This window comes from Brachypodium distachyon, chromosome 1 (genome assembly GCF_000005505.3).
Source record: "Brachypodium distachyon strain Bd21 chromosome 1, Brachypodium_distachyon_v3.0, whole genome shotgun sequence".
Lineage (NCBI taxonomy): Eukaryota > Viridiplantae > Streptophyta > Magnoliopsida > Poales > Poaceae > Brachypodium > Brachypodium distachyon.
Window position 1 is genome coordinate 48,487,057 of NC_016131.3, and position 26,215 is coordinate 48,513,271.

Here is a 26,215-nt window from a genome sequence, read left to right on the forward strand (position 1 = left end):
GTCTGGTTTATTTTAAGTACAAGGGTCAGAACTTACTGCTGCTACATATCGTCATTTCTTTGCAAGAATTTGCATGAATGATCCAAAGCCAGAATGCAGTTCAACAATTTGGTTCAAATGACAAGTGCTACTTCTGCAATCAGGTAAAGGTTGTTTACCCCAAAACTAGAAAGAAACATACATTATGATTTACAAATACTGTGCAATTGGCCAGACATATCTTGTAAGAAAACCGACATGATTCAGAAATTGTAAAGGTTTTCAACAACTATGTTCATTCAGAAATTGTAAAGGACATGCTAGATGGCATTTCTCGTGGGTCGTTACATCATTTAGCATCACACTTAGTTCATTTTTGCTTCCACTGCGAACTCAGTTTTCGAGCTCTATGTTTTCTCTTTTTTGCCACGACTTATCGAGTTCTGCCTTACTATATATATTGTCGCTAAACTTTTGCAGGTTGCACCGGTTTTCATCTCTTTTGCCAGGCCATGGGTGTACTATATCGTCATCTAACTAGCCAACTGGTTAGACTGCTACATTAACTTATGCTGTGCCAGTGACATGTGAGATTTTAGAGTAAACTGAATTCCAATGATAACAATCAAACCAGGTGTTATGGGGGAATACCGGGTCAAGAAAATACTAACCAGGTTGTTTGCTGCTCGATATTTAAGTGACACGAAGTTAGCTTTTATTGATCTGTTCTTGAATCGGATTTCTCCATTACCAATCACGGCGAGCAAGTTAAGGTTTCATTGGTACTCAGACTACCAACAAAGCATGCCAACCACTTGAGGTCATGCTCCGATTGCTGCAAAGGAATTGAAGTTGTTGTCATTTCTTCTGTATATATGTATTGATCTGCACATCGGAAGATTTGCAAGGTTTTCAACAACTCTCTAGTTTAGATGAACGGTGAACATCTTGCAAGCTTGCAAATACATAATGTGACCCATGCACCTGTTGTTTCTTCCACCTGCTTCTCAATACACAATCAATTGTACCAGATACCAACTTAAAACTTATGCTAATGTATGATCTGAAAGTTTGGAAGAAACTGAAGTGATGTCCGTCTGGCCAGCACAAGAAACATATTGAATGACTGAATGACAGATTTCTCCGGAAGAGTATTTGGAACCTTCCGCACTTCCGCGGAGCACAACCATGTGCTGTCGAATGTGCGGGCACAGTGTCATGTGCGTACGCAAAAGCAGCCCATCTCCAGCCCGATGCGGGCAGTGTCACGTGCGGTATGTAAAGAAAAATAAATCCAACAACCAGCCCAATGCAGCTCCTCTCAATCAATTGTCAAAATTTGAAAGTTTATAAAAATAAGGAAGTGTATCCTTAAAAATGTGAAAGTTTAAAAGATAGAAGTCCATCTTTTTTTTGAATGTTTGTAAAAAAAAGGAAGCCCCTCTTCGAAAATTTGGAAGTCCATCCCAGAAATTTGGAAGTTTGTCAAAAAAATTATTATGTTTTCCTGAAAATTTGGAAGTCTGTCAACATTTGTTGAAATCTCATCCATAATTTTGAAACTTCACTCTTCTTTGAAAAAAAATTGAGAGGCTGGCTCAAATTTTGAAAGTTTTCAGAAAATTGAAATCTCCTCTAGAATTCTGGTTAGAAAATTCTAGGCTTTTCTCGTTTAGAAAAAGGAAAAAAAAGCATAAGGAGGCCGAGTAATATAAGGGTTGGGCCCTCAGCTAATTAACTCAATCCGGGAACAACCGATCGCTAAAAAAGAGAGGAGAAAGAACAAAACCAATCACTCGCTCAGGGAAGTCGACCGCATGAGTACCACTTTCCCCGTTCAGTATAGAATAGTGGCTGACGAATAACCTATCTCATTGATTCCTTCATGCAATTTTGCAACCTTTCTAGTTATTGTTACTCCTCATGAGTTGCATCAGCATCACACTTGTTGTGTTATTGATTAACTAGACTAGACTCTTAGACCAGAGCGGAGCTCCATAGGGATAAAGATAGCTTGATGTTTGCGAGTAAAAACAAGATGACTTGATTTTCCTCATGCTGTTGTTATTTAACGGACATGCTAGATGGCATTTCATGTGGGTTACACCATTTAGGATCACACTTAGTTCTTTGAGGAAACACAGTACAGACGCAGACCCTACCCCTATGAGCACATCCAAGAGATTGGTCCGGCACATCATCTTGAGATTGACGAAGTCAACACAGACAGCTCGTAGTTGACGGGTACGTCACTCTAACTGAAAGCACAACGCCGGTTAGTTTCTGCATTAAATCCAAAGAAATGCGAGCACCCACATCAAGTTGGAGACTTGAACCTGGATGGGCTGATTCCACCACAAAAAACCAACCACCTGAGCTAGACTCAGTTCGCACATCACACTTAGTCGTTGTTGCTTCCACTGTGAACTCAGTTTTCGTGTTCTGCCTCACTATATATGTTGTCGCTAAACTTGTGCAGGTTGCACCGGTTTTCATCTCTTTTGCCAGGCCATGGGTGTAGCTATATATCGTCATCTGGGTGCATTTGGTTCTGTTGCTCAGCTCGCCCGTAGCTGAGCTAGCCCAGCTAGCTCGTCTAAGCTTTGCTAGCCTTGCTTGGCTGTATGTTTGGTTGATTGCTTTTGCGCAGCTGCTAGCTATTTGGATCGAGAAAATTGGGGTGAGCCGCTGAAGGTTGAGGTCGTGGATTACCGAGGAGTTGGATGTTTTTTTCCATTTGAAACGGTCTTGCCGTCGAAGGCGAGCCGATCCGGCTCTCCCTCTCGAGCGAGGATTTTCTGGTCCGTCCTGACAAGCTGGCCCGCGTGAGCTAGATTTATTTTGGGTTTTCAAACGTCTAGCCTAGCCTAGCAAGGCAAAAACGGTTCTAGCCTCAAATCCAAACGTACCCTAACTAGCCAACTGGTTAGACTGCTACATTAACTTATGTTGTGCCAGTGGCATGTGAGATTTTAGAGTAAACTGAATTCCAAGGATGACGATTAGAGCAGGTGTTATGGGTGAATACCGGGTCAAGGAAATACTAACCAAGTTGTTCGCTGCTCGATATTTAAGTGACAGGAAGTTAGGTTTTATTGATCTGTTCTTGAATCGGCTTTCTCCATTACGAATCACGGCGAGCAAGTTAAGGTTTCATTGGTATCAGACTACCAACAAAGCATGCCAACCACTTGAGGTCATACTCCGATTGCTGCAAACCAAGCGAAGTTGTTGTCATTTTTCCTGTATAGTTTTTCTAAATTTGTGAGGTTTTCAACAACTCTCAGTTTAACTGAACCGGTGAACATTTGCAAGCTTGCAATATAAAAGATGACCCCTGCACTGCACCTGTTGTTTCTTCCACCTGCCTCACAAAAGTCACAATGTCGGAAACCAACTTAAACTTATGCTAATGTATGAGCTGAAAGTTTCGAAGAAACTGAACTGATGTGCGTCTGGCCAGCACAAAAGCATTGCCATGTATATTGAATGACAGATTTCTCTGGAAGAGTATTTGGAACCTTCCGCGTACTCCGGGATCTTGATTCAAGGAATTTGGTTGCAATTTTTATTGGGGAGTCAAGATTGATCGGAGAGAGTATCAGAAACAACACTTCGAAAATTTGGAAGTTTTTCTAAAAGTATTTGAAGTCCATCCCAGAAATTTGAAAATTTGTCAAAAAAAATTATAAAGCGTGTCCCTGAAAATTTGGAAGTTTGTCGACGTTTCTTGAAATCTCATCCATAATTTTGAAACTTCACTCTTCGAAAAAATTTAGAGTCTAACTCAAAATTTGAAAGTTTTCAGAAAATAGAAAGCTCATCTAGAATTCTGGTTAGAAAATTCTAGGCTTTTATCGTTTAGAAAAAATAAAAAGCATACGGAGGCCTTGTATTATAAGGGTTGGCCGGTAATATAAGGGTTGAGCCCTCATCTAACTCGCTCTGGGAACAACCGATCGCTCAAAAACAAGAGAAAGAAGAAAACCAATCACTGGCTCAGGGAAATCGACCGTGTGAGTATCGCTTTCCCGTTTGTTTGTATGAGTACAGGGGCCGACGTATAACCTCTATCATTGATTCCGATACTAGCAGAATGCCCGTGCGCTGCCACGGCCCAGGCAAGCCACTTTTAGGTCTTTTTTCTTTTTCTTTTTTTTCCTTTTGGGCCACACTCGTTCTCCCTCTTGAGCCAGCTTTCCTCGAGAGCGCCCAGCCCATGCCCGGACGAGCGCCCGTGCCCATATTCCTCCTCGTGCCAAAAGCAGCACACACACGCGCCGGCCGCCGCAATCTCCGCCCTCGACGATGCCTCCTCGGTCCGTGACCCGTCCAGGTGCTCTGAACCGTATCCCACGGTCCTTCCCTTCCTTTTCCCCTCCTCAATCATCCCCCATAATCACGGCTGAACCGCCTTAGCGCGCGTTATCGTAGCGGCTCCCGAGTGATCGCCGATGTGGCGAAGACACGAAGTGTGACACTGAGAGTTTACCCAGGTTCGGGCCACCCGGAGGTGTAATACCCTACGTCCTGTTTTTGTGCTTGGATTCCATTGATTTAAGGGTGTTTATAGGTTGCCAAGTGTGGCTCCCCGGCTAGCTACTTAAACTCCTAAGAGCCTCTCAGCTTAGCCTATCTTAGTGTTACTATGTGAGGGTTTAACCTAGTCAGAGACGAGCTCAGTCCGAAAGGAACTAGTGTGATGCTAACTGAGTCAGAGTGGCTCAGATCAACATGGCGGGGATGAGGGCATAGGGAACGAGGTTGTTCCCCTGTTTCCTCTGGAATTAAACGGTGTATGACAAGATGGAGCCTGCATGCCAGAGCCATCGGCTCTCGGATGGAAGGAGGCACCGCATGCTAGACCATATGCTGCATCGCAGGATCAATCTTCCGTTGCACCTACAGATAACGAGCATCACCAAAGCAGGAGAGTAAGGTCAAATGTATGAAGAGATATCTTTGGGCTTTTAATTGTGTTTTCTCCGCCGCGTCAGGGGAAGTATTTTTGTTGGATTAGGAAGGGTCTCCTGTTGGGCTGCGCCAGGAGAGGGGAGCTCGGCTGTCTGGAGTGGACGAAGGAGTGGTTTGCGGGCGGGCGGACGAGGTGGGTCTCGGGGGCTTGACGAAAAAAAGGGAGGAAAAAGGTGAAACGGTCCGTATTTTTTACATTGGCATAGATATAGATAGATTCGGTGCAGTTAATGGGCCAGCAGGCTTAGTAGGCCTAATATACATGCAATTCTGGAGGCTCACAAATTTTATGGGATATATATAGATAGATTCGGTGCAGGTAATAGGCCAGCTGGCTAAATAGGCCTAATATACATGCAATTCTGAGGGCCCACAAATTTTATGAGAAGTTTGACAGACGACAGTGAAGGAAATGGTCCGTATGTTTTAGATAGGTATAGATGACCATTCTAGTTATTGTTACTCCTCGTGATTAACTAGACTAGACGCTTAGCCGCTGCTCACTCCGCCTCACTATATATATCTTTGACCATTTCCCATAGTTTTGTGTATCTATTCATTTGGTTCGTCCCTCCGCTATATGTTTATTGCTAATGGCCTGAGATTTTAGAAGAAACTGAAAACAAATGCGTGTTAGAACAAGCAGAGGGTCAAGGATCACGTTCCCATTGATATCAGCAGAGACATCATATATAGTTTCCTTGATGATCGAGGTCGACGACTATTCTGACTAGCCAACAGGGCATTCAGGTCTAGATACTGTAAGATAGGAGTAACCGTGGCACGCGCGGGCGGAGCTGCTTGTTGTGGGTCACATGCATCAGGATCAAAAAAGAATTCTAATGTTAATTATATCCTCCAATTAGCTGGTGCACTAGAGGATATTAGAGGTTGTGCACCGGGCCAAGCTCTCTATGCGTCCCATATAGCGTGAACTTAAAGAGTGCACCTGGGTGCCTTTTCCTCTAGCTCCGCCCCTGTTGGCATGGTAAGAATGGTGGTTTGGAACCTTGGATATACCTCATGTATGAGTTTTCTTTTGAAAATTTGTATCTTTAGTCTTAGTCTTATGTAAAGGATTCAACTGGTGGCAATAGTTTGTACTCTTTATACTACTCCATTCTTATAAATTATCGAGACTAGAACGAATATGAATTATATTACTTCCTTCGATTCAAATTAGTTGTCGCAGGTTTATGTATCTACACACTACACTGAGACGCGTCTAGATACGTGTATATCTACACAAAACTGTGACAATTAATCTGTATAGGAGGAAGCACAGGATTTGACGATAACACAACATTCTCTTTGAACATAAATGATGTAAGCTGCACAGCGACTGCGCTAGTAACTAAAAAGTTGCCAAAAGGCCCACGTTGGGTAATGGCACGGGCCCGCTACCCCTCTCCTGTTCCCCTTGCTGCTTTCGGCCCAGACATGCGGACGAAGCCCACTTGAACGCCAGACGGCGATGATGGGCCCTCTCTTCGCGCGGCGGTTGTGTGGCGTGGTGGCCGGCCCTCAGGCTCCGGGACAGCTACAAGGGCAGAGCAACGAACTGGCAGATCCTAGGCTCCCGCTGTCCCGCACCTGGATCACGTACCTGGGAGTGGGACTCCAGCACTTCTGGGGTTGCGACGTGATCACATTATTGTAACACACAGACACACACAAAAATGAAGAAGTGATCACAGCTTGATTATACCTTTTTTTTTTCGATTCTTATGAAACGGCAACCTTCTATCGATGAATGTTGACTAATTTTCACAGGTCAAAGTTTGCAGTACAGTTTTTCCATCTCTCGAAGATGAAAGCCTGCACTTTGTATTTCTCATGATCTTGAGTGGGGGTTAAATGTAGGGTTTTCTCCTCTTCTGCAATTTCTGAAAGAAAAATATTCAGATGTTCTGCACATTTTAACCACGAATGTCTAATTGAACAACCTTAATTTTCTTATGTTTTTTAATACAAAGGGCGATCCCTCCGATTTCAATTAAGACAACCCTAATCATTTTTTAGATATAAAATGACTATTTATACCTATTTTTTTTTTCTGAAAATACTGTTTTAACCCCAACTAGGCTTTTAGGTCGGTCTTCGGGCACAAAACTGAGGCCCGAGCCCGGCCCGGGATGGCGGGTAGTAAGGCATGTCAACCACTCGAGAACATGGTTCGAATATCCATGGTTGTTGGATACAAACATAACTACACTAGAAGTGAAACTATTCTTCTTTCTTCAATTTTGTGCTACATTTTAAGATATATTAACTTGTACTGTTCTACATCAGAAAATCTGCAAGTTTTTCAACACCTATCGGTTGCATCAACAGAGGCCGACAGAATAAATTAACAATGATGAATTAATTCCCCCCTACCTTCATGTAATTCTTGCAGTATGGCCATTCTGGTTATGGTTATACTACACATGAGTGGCACCATTCAGCATCGCACTTATTGCGTTGTTGATTAACTAACTTTTAACCTCTGCTCACTCTGCCTCACTATATATCTTCGACCTTTTTCCATCATTTCGTTCATGCATTCATTTTGTTGGTCGTTGGGTTATGTATGTGTTGCTAGCTAAGAGTTGAGATTTTAGAATAAACTGAACAAAGCTGCATGTTAGAACAAGTGCAGGATCGAGAACACGTTCTCACGAATATCAGCAAAGAGGAAACCGAGTTGTAGGACATCATATATGGTTTTCTCGATATCTGAGGTCGGCGGCACTGACATAGCACGACTAAGATTTCATCTTTGCTGAGATGACTGGCACCAATTTTAGGTCCGATCGTGATAGCTGGGTGAAACATCATGCCAGTGGAGAGTGAACTTCTTATCCTTACCAACTCGCAAGTTTTCGAAGCCTAGGATTTGTCAAAACACGTGTTGAGCCCTTCAGCCTTGATGTAGGGCTGCAGCTGTGGACGTGCAAGTGTGTTCTCCATGCTTATAAATAAGATCTTAGTACTAATTTCATTTTGCCGGGCTTTGCCTTTGTCTTTCAAACCTATCATGTGTTGGAAAAGGATCGTAGTACTCAAATTGCTACAGGATGAAGAAGGCAGTGCGCATTGGCGTTTAAGACCCGCCGAACCGTTTTTTGACTAAAATGACACAATAATCCGAGTTCATGGACTAAAGTGTGCGTTTTCCGAGTTCATGGACTAAAGTGTTCATTTCTTCCGAGTTTATAGACTAGTGGTGTATTTTACTCTATATTTTTTCCCTTGCCAGCAGATGAAACATGCATGGTGTATTTCTCATGATCTTGGGTGGGCGTTACATGTAGGGCTTTCTCCTCTTCTGCAATTTCTGAATAAAAGTTCTGCACATTTTAACCACAATTGTCTAATTGGAAACAACCTTAACACTTTTTATGTCCTCAAAAGTTTTGCAGCATATTTTTTCCCTTGCACAGAAAAAAGGAAATAAAATAAGTAATCTTGCTTATTTGCTTCTGAATTTTACTACATATCCGCTGGAGAGCTTTAGATTTGACCAGGGCACACCTCAATCGATCGGATCCATATTATCATCCTTGGGAGGATTGCAGACTTACAGTGATGATACACAAATACTATAAGGCATACACATGGCTCATGAATCATGTCACTCCGCATCATACTTACTACAGTTTGGACTTTAGAGGGAACTGAAAATGGTTGTTCATGAACAACATACAGGGGCGGAATCAGGCCTATGGCAAATGGGGCTATAGCCCTAGGCATGTGATAGTTCATACGTGTATGATCTGGTAATGAGTTGGCAAAATAAATTAATTAACAATGTATTAGCCCTAGTCTTTCACATTTAGCATAACTTAGCCCTAGCCTTTGGACAATCCTGGATCCGCCACTGACAACATATACGTGTGAACCGGACCGGTATTGTGAACAAACTAAATTTGTGCTCAGCTAGCCAACACGAGAAACCTTGTGACATCTCATGAGCTACGCACACCGTTTGACAGCATCACACTTATCAGGCTTCTGATTTAACTGGAGTAGAGAGCATTGCTCACTCCTTGTAATATATCTTCACACCATTTGGACCTTCTTTTTGCCGGTGTTCCTTTCATTGGTTGTCTGGCCATGAAATGGGTCTAGCTTCCTTGTCAGTACTGAACTCTTGATGCGTCTTCTTGCTGGTCAGCTGGGATTTTAGAAGAAACTGGAAGGGGATGCAGAAAATTCTCCGTATGGCTTGTTGGTGCTGCATACTCGAGAAAATTTCGACAAGGAAATATGCAGACCCATTAGCAGTAGAATTGATTGATTGAAATGCCGCCAGCGTGCTCCAGGTGTGTAAAGTGGACTGAAATGTTCGTGTTGTAAACGAGTAAAAACCAGTAAACCATGAAACTGAAACTAGCGTAGGCATGCTACCGTTTTTGCAGATGAATCATCTAGCTAACTTGTGCAAGATATGTTCAGTTTAGTTAACCAGGGAAGAGTATTCCTCTACTGCTGAATGTCTCATACTAGAGATTTCATCGATCAAGTAATGAGGGATTGCGATCCATACTTCTAATTTGTGTGGCGCAATCAGGAGACTGGCCGAGTCAACGGTTGGACAAGAACAAAGTCTAGCAAACTTTGCAAACTCACGGCTAATCCTACTGTGATCAGGATGATTTCCTTCGGGCTTGTAACTGCATCACAGTACTACTTGGGTGTATTCTAGGAAAAAAAAAGTACATCTGTTTGTTATGCTGTAAATTATGATCCAGACTCCAGAGACAGTACTTTCAAACATTCCATTAAGCGCAGGCTGTCAAAGACTTGTGCCAAAACTGAGTGATTATAAGTTTATAACATGAGTGCGAACTACTACTTATCTGAGAGCTTTGGATGCTGCCGAAAATTCTGCAAATTTTGATCCATTCCAGTAAATTCTGCCAGGTTAGATTGGAAATTAGACATCAGTTAATTGTCAATCTAGAGTTTGATTCATTAATCTAGATTGCAGAGGCTCATCATAGCGCGCTTGAATCAATATTACCTTTACGCATTCTGGCTTATCTAGATTGCAGAGGCTTATCATGGCCATTAATTTGAGAAAATATCGCGATCTCCTTCATGCTGTTGTTATTTCAGGGTCATGCATATAGCATTCCTCATGAGTTATATAGTTTGGGTGAAAGTCAAAATTTGTGTGCTATTGAAGACTTTTAGCCACTACTCATTCTGCCTCACCATATATATCTTCATAGCATTTCCCCTGTTATGAATATGCATCCCTTCAATTGGCATTGTGTTATGTGTCTTGCATAATGAGCTGAGATTTTAGAAAAAACTGAAAATATGTTGGCGTCGAAATAAGTTGAGGGTCGAGAATCACGTTCTCCTGTATATCAGTAAAGACTGCGTAAAACCACTGTGATTAAGTATAGTCTGCAGAGTGGTTGAACACGAGGGCACTCGCATGAGTATGACTGCAGTTCCATTTTTGTTCTTGCGACTCATGCTGACTTTAGATCTGATCGTGAGAACTCAAGGGAACCGGGTTTAAATGAGGGTTTCTTTTTTTAGTTTCATGAGCTTATGAGGCATTAAGGCCTAGAAAATGTCAAAACGTGTTTGTGTGGAGCTTCAAGCCATCATAGTGATTAATATGTTTTGCATCTACCCCATGCCAATCTTCGTTTCAAAATGTACCATGTGTGATAAAATGTATAAAAGTCATCAAGGGAGCACACGTGATTCCCGTGGTTATAAGCCCTACATAGATAAATTTAGTTTGAGTAGATACACTAAACATTATGCATTTGCAATTAACGGTCGGGCAAAGAACAAAGTCTCGTATACAAACTTCAGGTTGGGCTTGGAACTTGAATAAAGTTTGAGATGATTTAAAAAAATTATACACATGGTTATAGCACATTAACATGATAAAACCAGTCCCTTTTGCAAGTAATATGGAGTATGTCTTTTTATGCTGAAATTAATACACAGACTTCAGAGACAATGTAATTTCAACACTGCTAACCCAGAGTTCATTTGCTTGCATCAGTATTACCTCTACCAGACTACAGCACCATTAGGTTGAAAACAGTATGATTTTCATCATGCAGTTGTTATTTTAGGGTCATGCTATCTCATTGCTCATGAGTTACACAGTTTAGCGTCACGCTTAGTCCATTCTCTGCCTCACTATATATGCTGCCTGAACTTTGCTCCAATTTTCCTCTCATTTCACAGTTAATCTGGGTGTGGCATGTAGCTGTATCCTCATCCATCTAGGAAACTACTTCGGCTCCTTTTGGAGAAACTTATGATGCACGGGTAACAATGTAAGTGAGATTTTGGAGCAAACTGAAACTCAAAGGTTTCAACCGTGTTGAACAAATGGGAGTTCCCTGCTCGAGAAAACTTTATCCAGATTGTTTCAGGTTGCTTTTAATTTTTGCTTGAGAAGGGAATTTTAATGAGTCATCTGTTCATGTTTGTTTTGTCAAACTCCAGTTCTAAAATGTTTGTAAATTCAGTTTAGCAACGAAGCTTTTTCCTTTTTACCTCAAGTTTTATGTTGGACTTGTAAAACTCGGTTAGAAGTTTTCACCTCCATTCTTTAGACAAAGTTCATTTCATCCGTTTCAAAATAAAATAAAGAAAATTAGCATCTTTGCGTTAGAAACTTGACAAAATGCCACATCTTTTTTTGTAGTTTGCCTCAAATGCACACATTAGCTAGTCGCTCACCTCAAGTTGCTCCAACTTCACACCAAAGTTCCTCTCATTTCTCAGTTCAAGGGCATATGTAGCTCATCCAGCTACGAAACTACTTTTGGTGGGGGAAGTATTACCCCTATTCCGATTCGACGGAGGATTACTGAATTGATACGAATTCAGGTAATTAAAGATCAAACCGATTCGCTTGCCAATCGGTCTTGTTTTCCCTTCTCTTCTTCTTCTTATAAGCGCAGGGAGGGATTTCTTGGCACATATCAGACGACGGGCGCCGGGCGCCGGAGAAGAAGAAGAAGAAACCATGCCGAAGCGCCAGTCGACGCCTGAGCCATGTGGCCATAATATCACGGCCAAACGCCGGCAGCAGACGCGGCGGCAGCGGCATCTCTATCTCGTCGTGGACGATTGGGAAAGAGGATACAGCGTCCGCAAGATCGACCTCGAATCCTCCTCCGACCTGCAAGCGGCGGATCCGGAGCCGGAGCCGCTCCCGGAGCCCCCCGTGGTGCGATTCGAGGGCAAGCATTGCCACCTCCAGCTCTTCGGCGTTCACGGCACCAAGATCCTCGCCATGCCGGCCTACGGCGCCGCCGACTTCCCCATCTACGACACCCAGACCACGGCCATCACCCTCTGCGCGCACCCAGACAACCTCAGATCGACATTCCCCGTCATCCTGGCATCCATCGACGGCGCGCTTCACATGATACGGGGCTCCTGCCTGTTCGTCCTCGACGCCCCGCCGCCGCCGGCGGCCTATCACAGGGCCGGCGACCAGCCATGGACGTGGACAACCAAGCTGTCGGACCTCCCGTTCGCGACCCCGCACTTGAAATCCTTCGCGCTGCACCCGGACGGGCGGACGCTCTTCGTCTCCGCCAGGAGGGGCACCTTCTCCGTGGACGCCCAGAGCCTCCGGTCCACGCGCCATGGCGGCTGGAGCTTGCCGTTCCAAGGCGAGGCCTTGTTCGACAAGGCGCTCAATGCCTGGGTCGGGCTCTGCGCTTACGAGGGCGGCGTTGGGAATCTCTGCTCTTGCGATGTTGTCGAAGCCGAATGCCGGACCATGCCGGCGTGGAAGCTCGGCAAGGACCGGCTGTTCTGCGCCGGCGACAAGAAGAGGAGGCACCTTGGCGCCAAGCTGCTCGCCATGGGCGGCGACGGCGAGAGCAGTGACTACTGCCTTGTCGAGTCCGCGGTGCACGAGGATGAGGAACCTGCTGGGACAAGGCACCGTGTGTTCCATGTCACCGTGTTTGGGCTAGAGTACGATGAAGACGGGGCGCTGAGGACGACGACACGGCGAAGGGCTGGCTCGTATGAGATGAGGGTTGCTCATGATCATACTGACCGGTTGAGGAGTCCTGCGGCATTCTCGCTCTGAGTTTGGGAGTATTCGAGTTAGGGAGCAATGAGACTGCTTAGTTGGAAGTTTGAGATTAGTTGCAAGTTCATGCATCCAACTTGTATTTCAAAGCTTGAAATATTGTTAATCATTCGTGTTGAGATTTCAGATTCTTGAGCTGCACAGCCCCTCCCATTTGCAAAGCTAGGAAGCACAGATACGTTGATACGTATCCGAACCTTAAGACGCGATACGGGGATATTACGATACGTCAATTTTTTAAAACATAGATACGGAGATACGCTTCTATATACAGAGTTTATGTTAAATAATAAAAAATTCAGAAAGTAAAGATTTTTATATGAGAAACAGTCAAAAATTGTAGAGCATTTTTACGGTATCCCGGTACTTCAAAAAATATGAACGGGAGTGCCAAACAAATCTGATCATCCATGTTAGAGGGCAATTTAGTCATTTTTTGAAGAGTGTTTTTTTCCTTTGTCATTCCATTTTAAAAGATGCTAAAATACCCGCATGCTCAGAGCTCCCAGCCTGTGGCCGTTTCCGCACCGTTGGATTGCTGGCTTCGGCTGGCGTAAGGCGAAGCGTCCGTTCTTGAAACATAATCCTTGAGGTCCAGGTATTGTGGAATTTGATGATGTAAATGGAAAGGTGCATACCGTCTCCGTTGCTGGATTGCTCGAAGACTGTTACCATCTTTTCTTCAGTTGCTCCCTTAGTGCCCTTTGCTGGGACAAGATTGGCATTTAACCGGGTGAGTGCCTTCAGATGATCTCGAGAACAGGATCATCTCTGCCAGAAATTCTATCTGTGGGCCTGCTTTCATGATGATTTTTACTTGTGCTGCTTGGCATATTTGGAGGCAGCGCAATGATGTTGTCTTCGATAGGAACCTCTCTATGTTACTTGTTGGCTTGTCTGCTTCAGGCATGAATTGTTGTATCACCTCTCTAGGTTTATGGTGGCTATTAGGCCTGCCATTTTCTGAATGGCTGAAGTCTGTTGTTTCTATATAACTTGGCTCTTTATGTTAGTTGGTCCTCCTCTGCTTGTTGTGTCATGTATCCTCTTGTGTGTGTCTTTTCTTGTGTCTCAGAGTCAGGGGTTCCTTTTCCCCTATTTTGTACATACTGTTCGTTTAATATAATCACCGTAATTCTGTTTGTCTCTATTATGCTTGCTTCTGGAACTAATTGACGAGTGATATGTTCAAAGACAGTGTCCTAGTTGTCGCATGAATACTATCAAGCATTTCATGTTTAGTTGTACACAATGTCGGTTATCAGTTAGTATCATCATCCAATCAAGCATTTCATGTTTAGTTCTACACAATGCCGGTTATCAGTTAGGATTATCTGTATTTCACGCAAAATCCCCCAGTTGGCCCGTGCGCCAAGCGGACAGGGGCGCGACCAGGCCGCTAGTCTCGATAGAAGCTAGGGGCCGCCGGCTCCCGATAGATCCGGAGCATCTCGGTGGCAACCCAGCCCGATCGAATTTTCGTTAACTGTTGGGAACAAAGCCTCTGATTGATTCGGAGTACGTAGGTTGCTACAGGCCGATTGATTTGCAGGACTTAGATTGCTACAACCCTATTGATTTGGAGAAGGTAGGTTGCTCCAACCTGATTGAAATTAGTATCGCTAGATTCGTTATCAAAAGTACTTCATGATGCTTGTGGTTTCATGTCATATAAACCACAATTTAAAGAGTAATTTATGATCAAAGTCTTGTCTTAATGAAAACTAATATGCCATTCTTTAAGGAACGGAGGGAGTAGCAAACAAATATCAGCATATACAATGTCAAACCAAACTAATGATCTTCATTTTATAGTGTGGGTTTTGCTATTTTTTGTTACAAGGTTTGTCAAGTTTGAAAATAAATAAGAGTTAGAGAAACTCCAGCGAGGAGACCCATTTGGGCCGAATCGGTGAAAACACAAAACGCGCCCCCCAGCGAGGCAACCCATTTCCGCTGGCATCCGTATTTTGGTCGGCCGTGACCCATTTCCATCTCAAATTTGGGTTGGAAATGGGTCGGAGCGGACATCACTTTGCACTGTAGTTGTCCTCCTTTTTCCTCCTGTGGCCTGCATGTCTATGACAAATAAAACGGACCAAATGAGTGGTCTCGTTGGGGCACTGGCAGACCAAACAGACAAAATCCTTTAAACTGTCCGAACCACGACCCAAATGGACAAAAACGACGACAAGACATGCCGAAAATGATTGCCCTTAAACGTGCTCTCCAGCGCGGCGGCCGGGGCCAGGGGCAGGGCTCCCTCCCTCCAGCACGGCGGCGGCGGACGGGGCCAGAGGCGGCGCCCGCTCCCTCCAGCTCGGCGACGACAACAGATCGGGATGGAGGCCAGGGGTGGGCCTACGGCCCGTGCTACCTGGGCTGTAGCAGGGGTCCGGCCCAAGTGAAGAACACATCATACGTGATAAGCCTAGCCGGCAGCCCCCCAAGGCGCAGCCGTTTCTTCAGCCCAGCAGGCCAGCACCATCGCTGTGAAATTGTGAATCGTGATCGCTCTCTCGCTCGCTCCAGGCGTATCGATCGATCCTGACCCACGCCGTCCCACGAGCAGTTGGTCACAGATCGGAAGCCACACAGTTTGCTACAGTTTGTGAATGTAGTTCTGTAAAAGGTGCCTTTTAACTAACTGTAACATATGGGAGCAATAGCCTGCCGTCTGTAGAAACTAATTATTGTCAGGTAGTGTGTTTAATATGTATGGTTCATACAGGTGGGTGCTGGTGGTGGGGCTGAAGAAGCTGCTTTGTCTGTGTACTTGGAGAATCTTGTTACAACTCTTGGATCTAGGGAACAATTAGCAATTGCTGAATTCGCAGAATCTTTGTGATGAAAGGCCCTCTCTGTTAATAATATACTTGCATACTGAACCACATAATATACTAATGGGAGTATTGCTGTGTGATGAAAGGTCCTCTCTGTTAATAAAACAAAATATGCAACTGAGCTTTGTTTAAGGATAGCTTACCACGTGGTATATACACCGCTCAAACAAAGGCTGATAAGCAATACTATTCAAGGTAATTACTGAGTTTATAATCTACTCCCTCCGTTCCTAAATTCTTGTCATTGTTTTAGTTCAACGACAAGAATTTAGAAACGGAGGGAGTATGTTACATGTCTCAACAATTTATGGTTCTGCTATGTCACATTTGCAAAGATATATGCCTTTGAAGACAATTATGTGCCCTGGGAATCTGGGATGTGCGCATCAAGTTTCTTGTACAGTACACTGCAAGCTCCATCTCAAGTTCCCACTTTGAGCTTCCTTTTGTAGAGTGCCAGAACACTCGTACTCGTGATTATAATTTTGAACTTGGTCGTTGGGGAAGTGCACCTAAATGCATAATTTGGTGACAGTAACTGCTTCAAGATTATTATTTTCACTTCAATGTATTTATTTGCCCATCGCTGTTTCAATTTGTGTTTTGCTCTGCAATGAGCAAAGTATAAATTTGTTCCTTGCAGTTTGCCACAGTGCAGCCGTTAGTATTGTTTTCTACTCTCTCGTTCCTAAATACTTGTCGTGGTTTTAGCACTAAAACCACGACAAGTATTTAGGAACGGAGGGAGTAGAATACTAGCCGTTAGTATTGTGAGGATCGATGTCATGATCAAGCTCGCTAAAAGGAAGGGTCTGGGAAGAAGGAAGAGTAACCAGCTTTTGAGTTTTGCGGGTCTCTTGTTACTGTTTGTTATGTGATGGATGGTTGCCTCCTAGATTGTTTTTTGCCCCTTTCGCTATAGTATTATTTAGTTGACATCGTACAGATGTGTGGACTTGCGGGGTTTTGAGGCTGTCAACCAGGCTTATATTTGTCTCCTCCCCAAGAAGCAAGATGCGACTTCCATCAGGGATTTTCACCCTATTAGTCTTATACATGGTGTGGGAAGTTGTTTTCTAAGGTCCTGGCGAACCAGCTGAGCCCGAAGTTGTCACTTTTGGTGGGCTCTCATCAAGGAGCTTTTGTTCGTGGTCGCACGACAATTTTCATCTTGTCCAAGGTACTGCCAGAAGATTGATGAGCTTGCACCGCCCGGCTGTTCTTTTGAAGTTAGACATCACAAAGCTGTTCTACTCGTTGCTTATTTGTCCTTTCCTCTCTGATGTTCTCCTTTGGCTGGGCTTTGGAAATAAGTGGATCTCGTGGATTGGTGCTCTTCTTGGCTCGGCGTCGACCCGGGTCTTGGTTAATGGCATTCTTGGTGAGCCGATTGAGCATCGGCGTGGGCTTTGGCCAGGTGACCCCGTTTAGCCTATGTTGTTCATTCTAGCGATGGACCTGCTAAATTGGGGCTGAGATAGGCGGAATCCTTTGGTCTTTTGGAGAGTCTGGCGTCACGTGGACTTTCACAGAGATCTTCCTTCTTCGCGGATGATGGGGTCATCTTTTTGCGGCCAGTGGTGTCTGAGCTGCGGGCGGCTGTTGCCTTGCTTGATGACTTTGGGGTTGCCTCCGGTTTGAGGATTAACTTCCAAAAAACATCGGCACACCTTATTCGCTGCTCGGATGACCAGGCCTTGCTTGTTGGGCAAGCCCTTGGTTGTGAGGTAGGGCGCTTCCCTTGCACATACCTAGGGCTGCCTTTGGGGCTGCGCAAGTCGTCGGTGGCCCAGTTGTAGCCAATGGTGGATAGGGTGGCTAATAGGCTCCGAACATGGTCGGCACCCCTTCTTTCTTTCGGTGGGCGACTTACTCTTGTCAGTTCTACCCTTTGCGCCATGTCAGTTTATACCATGATGTCTCTTGATCTGCCTATGAAGATCATTGATGGCATCAAGAAGATTTGTCGTGGTTTTCTGTGGAAGGGAAGGAAGGACGTCCAAGGCAGGCATTGTTTGGTGGCCTGGAAGAACGTTTGCTCTCCTCGTGAATTTGGTGGGCTGGGCCTCCCAAACTTGAAGTCGCTCAACTTGGCACTTCGGGCCTTGGGCCGAATTTGATTTTCTGATCCCGGTGTTGGCCAAGGTCTTGTTCGATGCGGCAATCTCGGTGAATACTGGGAATGGTCCGGCATCGTTCTTCCGGACAGATCATTGGCTGCCTTTGGGAGTGCTTGCGGATGTGGTGCCGGCATTTTTCTCGAAAATATCAAACAGGGCAGCTAGGATTTCGGTGGCTGATGCCTTGGATGACCATGGTTGGCTTAGGGTGATTGGACTGGAACTATCCTATAACACTATCGAAGATCTTTTGGTGGTCTTCGACATGGTTGTCGGCAGGTCGGTCTTTGAGGATGATGACCTCTTTAGGTGGAGAGGAAGTGGTACGGGTCTTTATACGACGTCCTCGGCCTACGCTACTTTTTCTAGGGCCGGGAATTCATGGCCGGTGCCAACGAGGTTTGGTTATCCAAGGCGCCTTCTAAGTGTATGTTTTTCATGTGGCTCGCTATTCGAAAGCGTTGTTGCGCGGCGGATAGGCTCAGTCGGTGAGGTTTGCCGCACCCGGCTCATGGGATGTGTGGTGTCCAAGCAAGTGTGGGCTTATGTCATGCAAAAATGGAGCATGTTGGGGTGGATGCTGCTAATGACTCTTCGTTGAGCTGGTGGATGTTCAAGGGAAGAAGGAGAGGATCGGAATCTCAACACTAGCATCACACTCGTTCGTTGGTGCATCTGGAGGCATAGAAATTATGTGGTTTTTGATGCGGCTACTCCAAATGTTCTTCAGATCCGGCAACTCATTGACAATGAAGGAAGAGCGTGATCGACTGCGGGACTTAAGCTTTCATAGGGTTGATTTTGCAATTTCTAGTGTAGTGGAACCTTCGTGGATTGTATTAGAGTAGTTGCTTTTATTTCGCCTACGGGCATGTAACGGCGTCACGGATCTTTTTCTTCAATATATATATATGATACACATGGTTAGGCGTATTCTAGGAAGAAAAAAAAAGTAGGCCTGGCCTAGCGCCACGTGGCGGCTAGCCTGTGCCGGTACGTAGGGACCGGCGCCCGTAGAATTCAACTACGGGTCGCTGTTGCCGTTGCCGTTGCCGTCGCCTGCCTCCTCCCCTCCGCGCGGCCGTCGCCTGCCTCCTCCGTTCCGCGCGGCTCCGCCCGACCCGTCGACCTCCGCCTCTGCGTGGCTGTCCCGAGCGGCCGCCGAACTCCTCCACCTCCCGTATAATTTAACAGGTGAACTGATTTCCTTCGAGACCACGGAATGGAGCCCCCGCGAAGCTGATTTCAAAAACATTGTGCGTTCTTTCTTCGTTGAATCATGTATCCAGATGCTTGTTCCCACCATGTCTCTGGCCTGCACAAGACAAGTCCGTATGCTATTTAGAGCGCATATAAATATATATCCTCCATCTCAACTACAAGAACATTTTGTGTTTCGATTGAGGCTTTGGTTGAATCTGAATAAGGCATCGATGAATCCCTTTGTGCCAAATGCAACTAGTGTTTTTGTAAACAAGCGTTTTTCACTGAATCGAGTGTTTTCAACAATTACAAGTGTTTTGTGTGAAGCAAGTGTTTTCACCCAATCCACTAGTGTATAATACCCTAAAAACACTACAAAACACCAGTGACAAACAGGGCCTTAATGGTTTGCATGAGTAGCGGTTCACTCTGTATTCCTTCATGCAATTTTTATTTTTAACGGAATCTTTCATGCAATTTTTTGCAATATGCATGGCTACTTATTGTTACTCCTCATGACCTGGCACCTTCAGTATCACACTTGCTGCACTGTTGATTTAACTGTTTCCTAGCCATTGCTGACTCTGACTGGATATATATCTTCATACCATTTCCCCCATTTTGAGTGTTTTTTACGGGGTCCCCCATTTTGAGTGTAACTACATTGGTTCCGCCTGCCATCTAATGACCTGAGATTTTAGAAGAAACTTAAACGAGATGCTTGTTGGAAGAAGCTGAGTATAGAGGATTACCTTCTTATGAAAAAACATTAGATATCCCACAAAGCCTAGATGTAGCAACCATGCTTCCATTGAATGTTGAGCATGCCAAAACTATTTCGGTTGGCATGACTAATGCCAATTTTTGGTTGATTGCGGGAGCTCGGCGAAGCATCTCATCTGCCAGATTACCCCATATCAATAGAATATGTCAAAAAGTGTGTTGGTCTTACGAGCCACGGTGAGTGCCATATATTGTTGCACATGCAGTTTTGATTTCAAAATGTAAGAAACGTTGTTCATGAAATCTTGGTTCAAATTCTATCTTACGAGATAAAATGCACAAGTCATCAAAACTCAAGACAAGAACTGATTTCACTTTGTGTGTCTTGCCTTCATTCCATGGGATAAACGCATAAAGATGGTGTCCCGAAAGCTGCCTTTTTCACCGAAAAATCTAGTAAAACATTATCAACATTACCAAGGCCCTTAACGGTTCAATGTGATGCAGAAATGATAGCTTGATTGCACTTTTTTTTTTGGAACAACCTTTTACCCATGAATTTTGTAGCATATATTTTGCTTTGCTAGCAGATGAAAGAATGTACTACACATTTGGTATGATCTTGGGTGGGGGCCAAATGTAGTTTTTTTTCTTCTTCGATTTCTGAAGAAAATATTCAGATGTTCTGCACATTTAGACCGCCAGTGTCTAATTGGGCATCCTTAATTTTATGCAATCGAATGTTTCCGATCTTGCAGATCAAGAAGTGTGTTAACTCAAACTACTTTTACTTGTCAATTTGGCTTAAATATTTTTGAAGGGTTTTAGCTTTGACCAACACACACCCTCGATCCATAACATCATTCTTGGGAGGATCACGATGATGATACACAGTTACTACAAAGGCTTGCACGTGGCTCATGTCACTCAGCATCAGGCTTACAACATTGACGATTCACCGATTTTAACTGAAGGATTCATTTCGTTCGGGGGTTAGAGCTCCTCACGAGCTACTCGGCTGGCGTTCTCCCATTTATTCTTTCATTCACGAGTTATGCTGCCATATCGCCAAGGCAGCCGTCAGGCACATATAAATAGTTGCATATCTCATGTTGGATTAACACGACATGAATGAAGTTTCATTTGGCAAACTTCACAACATACATCAGACAAAAGCAAAGAAACACAAATTCCAGGGTACAAACAGCAGAAAGAAAAAACATACAAACAAGATCATTTGGTGAAGATCTGATACACAACCAGCAGAGAAGAACAGTTTGCAGCTGGGAAGCAAACAGCAATTTCCAGACAGACAGCCGAACGGAGATGATCAAGACAAGCCATCCGGCAATACAATCTAGAAGAGTAGAACTATGTGTGGTAATCATAGTATGGTACTTAATGAAAGAAATGAGCTGACCTAACTTAACTCGGTACACATCCAGCACAACAAAGGGGCGGGCACACAAAACATCTCTCACAAGCACATGACCCATCAACATCAAGAATATCATCAGCCAATTGATTATAAAATAATAATACAGAAAAAGAAGAGCCGGGACGACAACTGTGTACATTACAATGGGAGCTGGGTTCTTCTACTTTAACATCCATGACCGTGTGCAACTGAATTTCTGCGTTTTGTACTTTCCAAGATTTCCATGGTCGCTAATTTACACCGATGGCAACTATCCAGCTCCTTCAGAAAGCGGTTTGCAAGATCATATACATCGCTAACCAAACTATCACTCAGGGAACAAATATGCAGATGAATCCGTCAGGCTATGCTTACAAAGCATACCGCAAATTAATTTGAGAGCTGGAATCTCCCTGTGGGTTTCCTCTTTCGCCATCCCTGGACAAAATGACAAATAAAATTAGCAAGTTTGCAGTTTTCAAGATTTGTGAACTGCCTGCTGGGTGCTTTGAAAGGAAGAACTTACAAAAATTGCATAGTAAAAGAGCGTGAGTATGGAAAGAGCGACAAAGCCATACTGGAAAACATTGTACCTGCATATTCAGATGTTTAAATCAGAATATATATTTTCAAGATTCCAAGACTGATATCCACCGTAACATATTATTCAAGCAACAATTGCAGGCTGATATTTCTATTGACTTCATGCTAGTTCAAGACTTACTTGTAGAGATACTTAATCCCACGAAGGGACTGCAGTGTGTGGCCAAAGATCTCTTGAGCTGCAGTTGCCTGTGCATAGTACGCAAAAGCTGTGGCACAGAACTGAATCACACTGCAAAAAGCACAATCAAGTTAATTTAATGGAGATGACTTCTTAAAAAAACATGAGAAAATCGACAAAATTCACGCTCAGGCAGAAGCCATTATTCATCCAATATAATAACAGATCATAGGCCCAAGCTACGTCCCAGCTCAGAGGTTGCTTTAACACGCAGTTCTGAGTATTGCACTATTACTGACTAATAACAAAAACTGTTGCCCTGATGCTATATGGAACTCTATTAGATCTGCAACCTTCTCTAATCACCACAAAAACCAAAGTTGCAGCTTTCAACCTTCCAGTAGAACATAAAGTAAGACATTCACGTTCAAAAAGTAATCAGCAGCATACCTGATGGAACAAAGTAGGATGAGACCAACATTAAACAGGAAAGAGTTCATCAATGTTCCTCCCCACCTGAAATAAGTTAAATGGGTTGTCAGTGAATGCCAAAACAATGGAGACTGCACAGAAAAGAGTGAAAAGGGAAGGGACGGGTACTTCATTGGGTGAATGGTGATGAAAACTAATTTCAGGCCAAGCATCATTTCCCCAGCAATAACTGCAATGAGGAGATAGAAGCAAAAGAATGCAAAGGCAACAGTCCCAAGCAAACCTGATGCCAAAAAAGAAGACATTAATCACATTATTCTCAATTTTTCATAAATAGGATAGGTTGAGAACAATGTCAAGGACCAGAAATGTACCCCAAACACCATCCAGCTTTATGAAGATCTCATTCAGGAAAGAAGACAGTGGAGGATCAATCAACAGGTATATGACAATATGTGCAACCCAAGCAATTGATACAATTAACCTGGGCACATAAATGACTGTCAGATAACTACACTTGAGGATACATTAGACTAAAATAGGAGTACAGTTCAGATAGCCATTTATACTTACCCAACAACGCCGAATATGAGCTTCCCAATGTAAGCAAGAACGGTAAACGCCCAGGTAGCCTCAGCCTGCACCATAATGGATGTCAAGACAAAGCGACTGACAATCATGAACAACAATGAACCTGCGAATTCACATGCAGATGCAGACATGCAGTTACCTGTTCTCCTTGAGGGTACATCTCTTCTAGGGCATTCATGTCATTTTCCAAAAGCAACAATTCCTACATAAATATGTATATACCATATTAAAGAGTGAAATACTTCATAAGAATATGTATATAATAATGCACTGCATCTAATATGGGCTGAACTTGATGGAAATCTTCAGTCACACAATAATTCAAAAAGCATGGTATTTCACTCCACAAAGATCTTCCAAGAGAAGTTTGTTCAGATTACATATAATTGGCAGATTCAAGAATATCATGCGGTTTGGAGAGGCAGGCACACCTTCTCTACAGCCTTCACGTTTTTGCGCCATTTTCTGCCCTTGTTCCCACTTCTCTCTTCTTGGTGAAGGGCTTCAGCTGCCTTCTTCAATTCCTTGGCCTTCTTACCCAATTCAGTTGCTTCCTACAGGAGATATAGTAAACCCCAAGGTCAGATTGATACCCAAACCAGAGAATAGTTGCATGCAGCACAATTTTTTGATTTAGTGACTAGAGGCAAACACTCTTCATGACTAAAAGAAGGTATATATGAGAATATACATACCTTTATATACTGTGAGCGTGTGATGACAGCTTTTGGACGCCGAACGAACGAGAATATAAGTCCCAGTGGAAGGCAAGCAATGCCGACACCACCAAATATCTATCAAACAAACATCATTGTTAACAAACGCTGAGGCAAAAGTGTAGAATGAGGCCTACTTGATTGCAGCAGTTCGATGTTGGGCAAATACAGGGTTCAAATTGTTTCTAGTAGAGCTTACATTGTCTAAAAGACACAACCAGCAAAAGCAGCCTATCAGATGCTAGCTCTAGAAAATAGTTATAAAGCAGACTGTGAACGCTGAAGTAAAACTCACTGTGAATAGCACAGATCCAACAATGGTAGCAAGGGCAACCACATATTCAGGGAATGAAGCACGCATTGTCCATGTAGTTTGAGAGTTAGCCGGTGCACTATAAGCTGAACACTGAAGAAAACAAACAATAAAGCAATTCAGTCGCCAAATGAAAGATATGAACATTGAGCTATAGGAAGTTAAACACAGGAAAGCATAATTCCATCAGTGGGTTAACCTGCCGGGTCAATGGACTGATGCAAGGTTGACCATTTGAGAATGCACCAAACGAGCTTGGAAATGTCTGAACTGATGAAGAGAGGTGTCTGACAGTGAAGTCCACTTTACCAATAAGTGCTGAAGCAACAAAGTGAAGGTGCAGTCAGGTAAACCCTCACAGACTGTAAGAAGTTAACACACTATTGGAGGCATGATTCATCCCATGCAGTTACAAACATGAAGTATGCCGTGCATAAGCAATTGGCTACTGATTTATCATGCCATAGGTCCTCCCTTGTCCTAAGTACAGCATTCACAACATTTAATAAAATGCCTGAGGTTACAACACAGTGAGGAAGAAACATACATGTCATCCCGCCATGCCAAAAATGATTAAGTTAAAAAATGATATGTTGTTTACTAGGTTAAGAAGCTAACCAGTCCAAGTTTAGAAGATACTGTACAACTTAGGACAACAAAACAAGTGGCGAAGCAAACAATTCAGAGGTCTAAATGGGCACTAGGTATACACAGAGATGATGAAAGCACAAAACAGTAACGACATGAACTCAGGTTTCAGATCTGACTATACTCCGTACAGTACAGCATTGACTGCTCCAGACGGAAAAACGTGAAAGCTTTGAAGCTCTAATTTAGACCGAAATGCAAAGCAACACTTGCAGTTGGCTCGAGATTCATGCAGGTGGAGCTGCATTTTAAGCTCAAATCCGTTTAAAGTTTCAAGCCAATCCTCGAGAACCGAGAGAGATTAGGGGGCGAGCAGGAGAAGAAAAGGGGGCTGATCCGGACGCACCGTATAGGATGCCGAGGATGAGGCCGCAAATCACCGCGGAGGCGACGACCCAGATGAGGGCGGTCTTGAGCCGCTTCCCGACGGACCTGAAGGCAAGCAGGCAACGCGGATCCAATCAATAATCAACCAGAGAGCATTCCAAGCCAAGCAACAGCACGGCTGTTTTTAAGAGGATATGGGAAGGACCCTCGAAACTGACTTGTCCTGGTCGCCCTCGTAGTAGAACATGGCGAAGGGTATGACGAGGAAGACGAGGAGCGCGTCGGCGATGTAGACGATGAGCCAGAGCGTCTTCATGGGGAGCGTGAGGGAGCATGCCCCGCTGTAGACGGCCTTGCGGCAGGCCTGCCTGTTGGCGACGTCGGCCGGGAGCATGAGGATGGAGAGCACCGCGACGGTGATGCCGAGCACGACGACGAGCTTGGGGAAGTAGGCCTGGTTGGCGTCGTCCGGGTGCTGGTAGTTGACGAGCAGGTAGACGCTGACGAGCAGCACCAGCACGCTCACCACCGCCGCCACGATCACCAGCGCCACGTTGAAGTCCCCCATCGCCGCCCCCAGTCAGATCTCTCTTCCAACGGGAGGCGGTTGGGGGGGCCTAGGGTTTGGGGGTACTTACTGGTGCGGCTCCGGCGGCGGTGGGGGAGTTGGCGGCCGCCGGCGGGCGGGATCTGCGCGAGGGTAGAGAGGGATTTGGGGGTGGGGTGAGGCGGTGGGTTGACGACGGCGAGGGGGGCGAGAGGGAAGGGGAAAGCGGAAGGTGGGCAGCGGGGCTGGGCTAGGCTGTCAATGGGGACGAAACGAACGAGGCTGGCTGGCGGCCGGCTCGGATGGGATGTTTTCGTTTTGGTTTTGGTGAGTTGGGCCGTTGGATTCGAAAAAAATTGCGTGGATTTTGGGGGGCGGGGACTGCGACGTGTTGATGTGGTGGACAGCTCAGCGACGGAGTTGGTGCCACTGGATAATAGTATAGCTTCCGGACTAAGTTTCGGTGATCCGGCCCCAGTAGCCAGATAAATACTCCCTCCTCCGTCCGCAAGTATAATCTTTCATCACGGATTATCAAGGTGTTGTTAAAATATGATGAAATTTAATGAAACCCA

General features: G+C 44.4%; 2 protein-coding genes across 2 annotated transcripts; one reads left to right on the forward strand and one right to left on the reverse strand.

Moving 5' to 3' along the window:
* Window positions 1–11,567: 11,567 nt before the first annotated feature.
* On the forward strand, window positions 11,568–13,120 carry LOC106865801. Its single transcript, XM_014896617.2, has 2 exons — window positions 11,568–11,811; window positions 11,886–13,120. Exon 2 carries the CDS (start codon window positions 11,951–11,953, stop codon window positions 13,031–13,033), a length of 1,083 nt encoding a protein of 360 aa, XP_014752103.1. The 5' UTR covers window positions 11,568–11,811; window positions 11,886–11,950; the 3' UTR covers window positions 13,034–13,120.
* An 8,089-nt stretch (window positions 13,121–21,209) lies between these two features.
* On the reverse strand, window positions 21,210–25,937 carry LOC100822984 (LIMR family protein Os06g0128200). Its single transcript, XM_003557061.4, has 14 exons — window positions 25,312–25,937; window positions 25,113–25,198; window positions 24,318–24,436; window positions 24,101–24,211; window positions 23,785–23,883; window positions 23,521–23,643; window positions 23,229–23,291; window positions 23,072–23,136; window positions 22,873–22,982; window positions 22,667–22,781; window positions 22,517–22,582; window positions 22,067–22,177; window positions 21,869–21,935; window positions 21,210–21,780 (listed from the first exon to the last, which is right to left on the reverse strand). Exons 1-14 carry the CDS (start codon window positions 25,659–25,661, stop codon window positions 21,733–21,735), a joined length of 1,533 nt encoding a protein of 510 aa, XP_003557109.1. The 5' UTR covers window positions 25,662–25,937; the 3' UTR covers window positions 21,210–21,732.
* Between the last annotated feature and the right edge of the window lie 278 nt (window positions 25,938–26,215).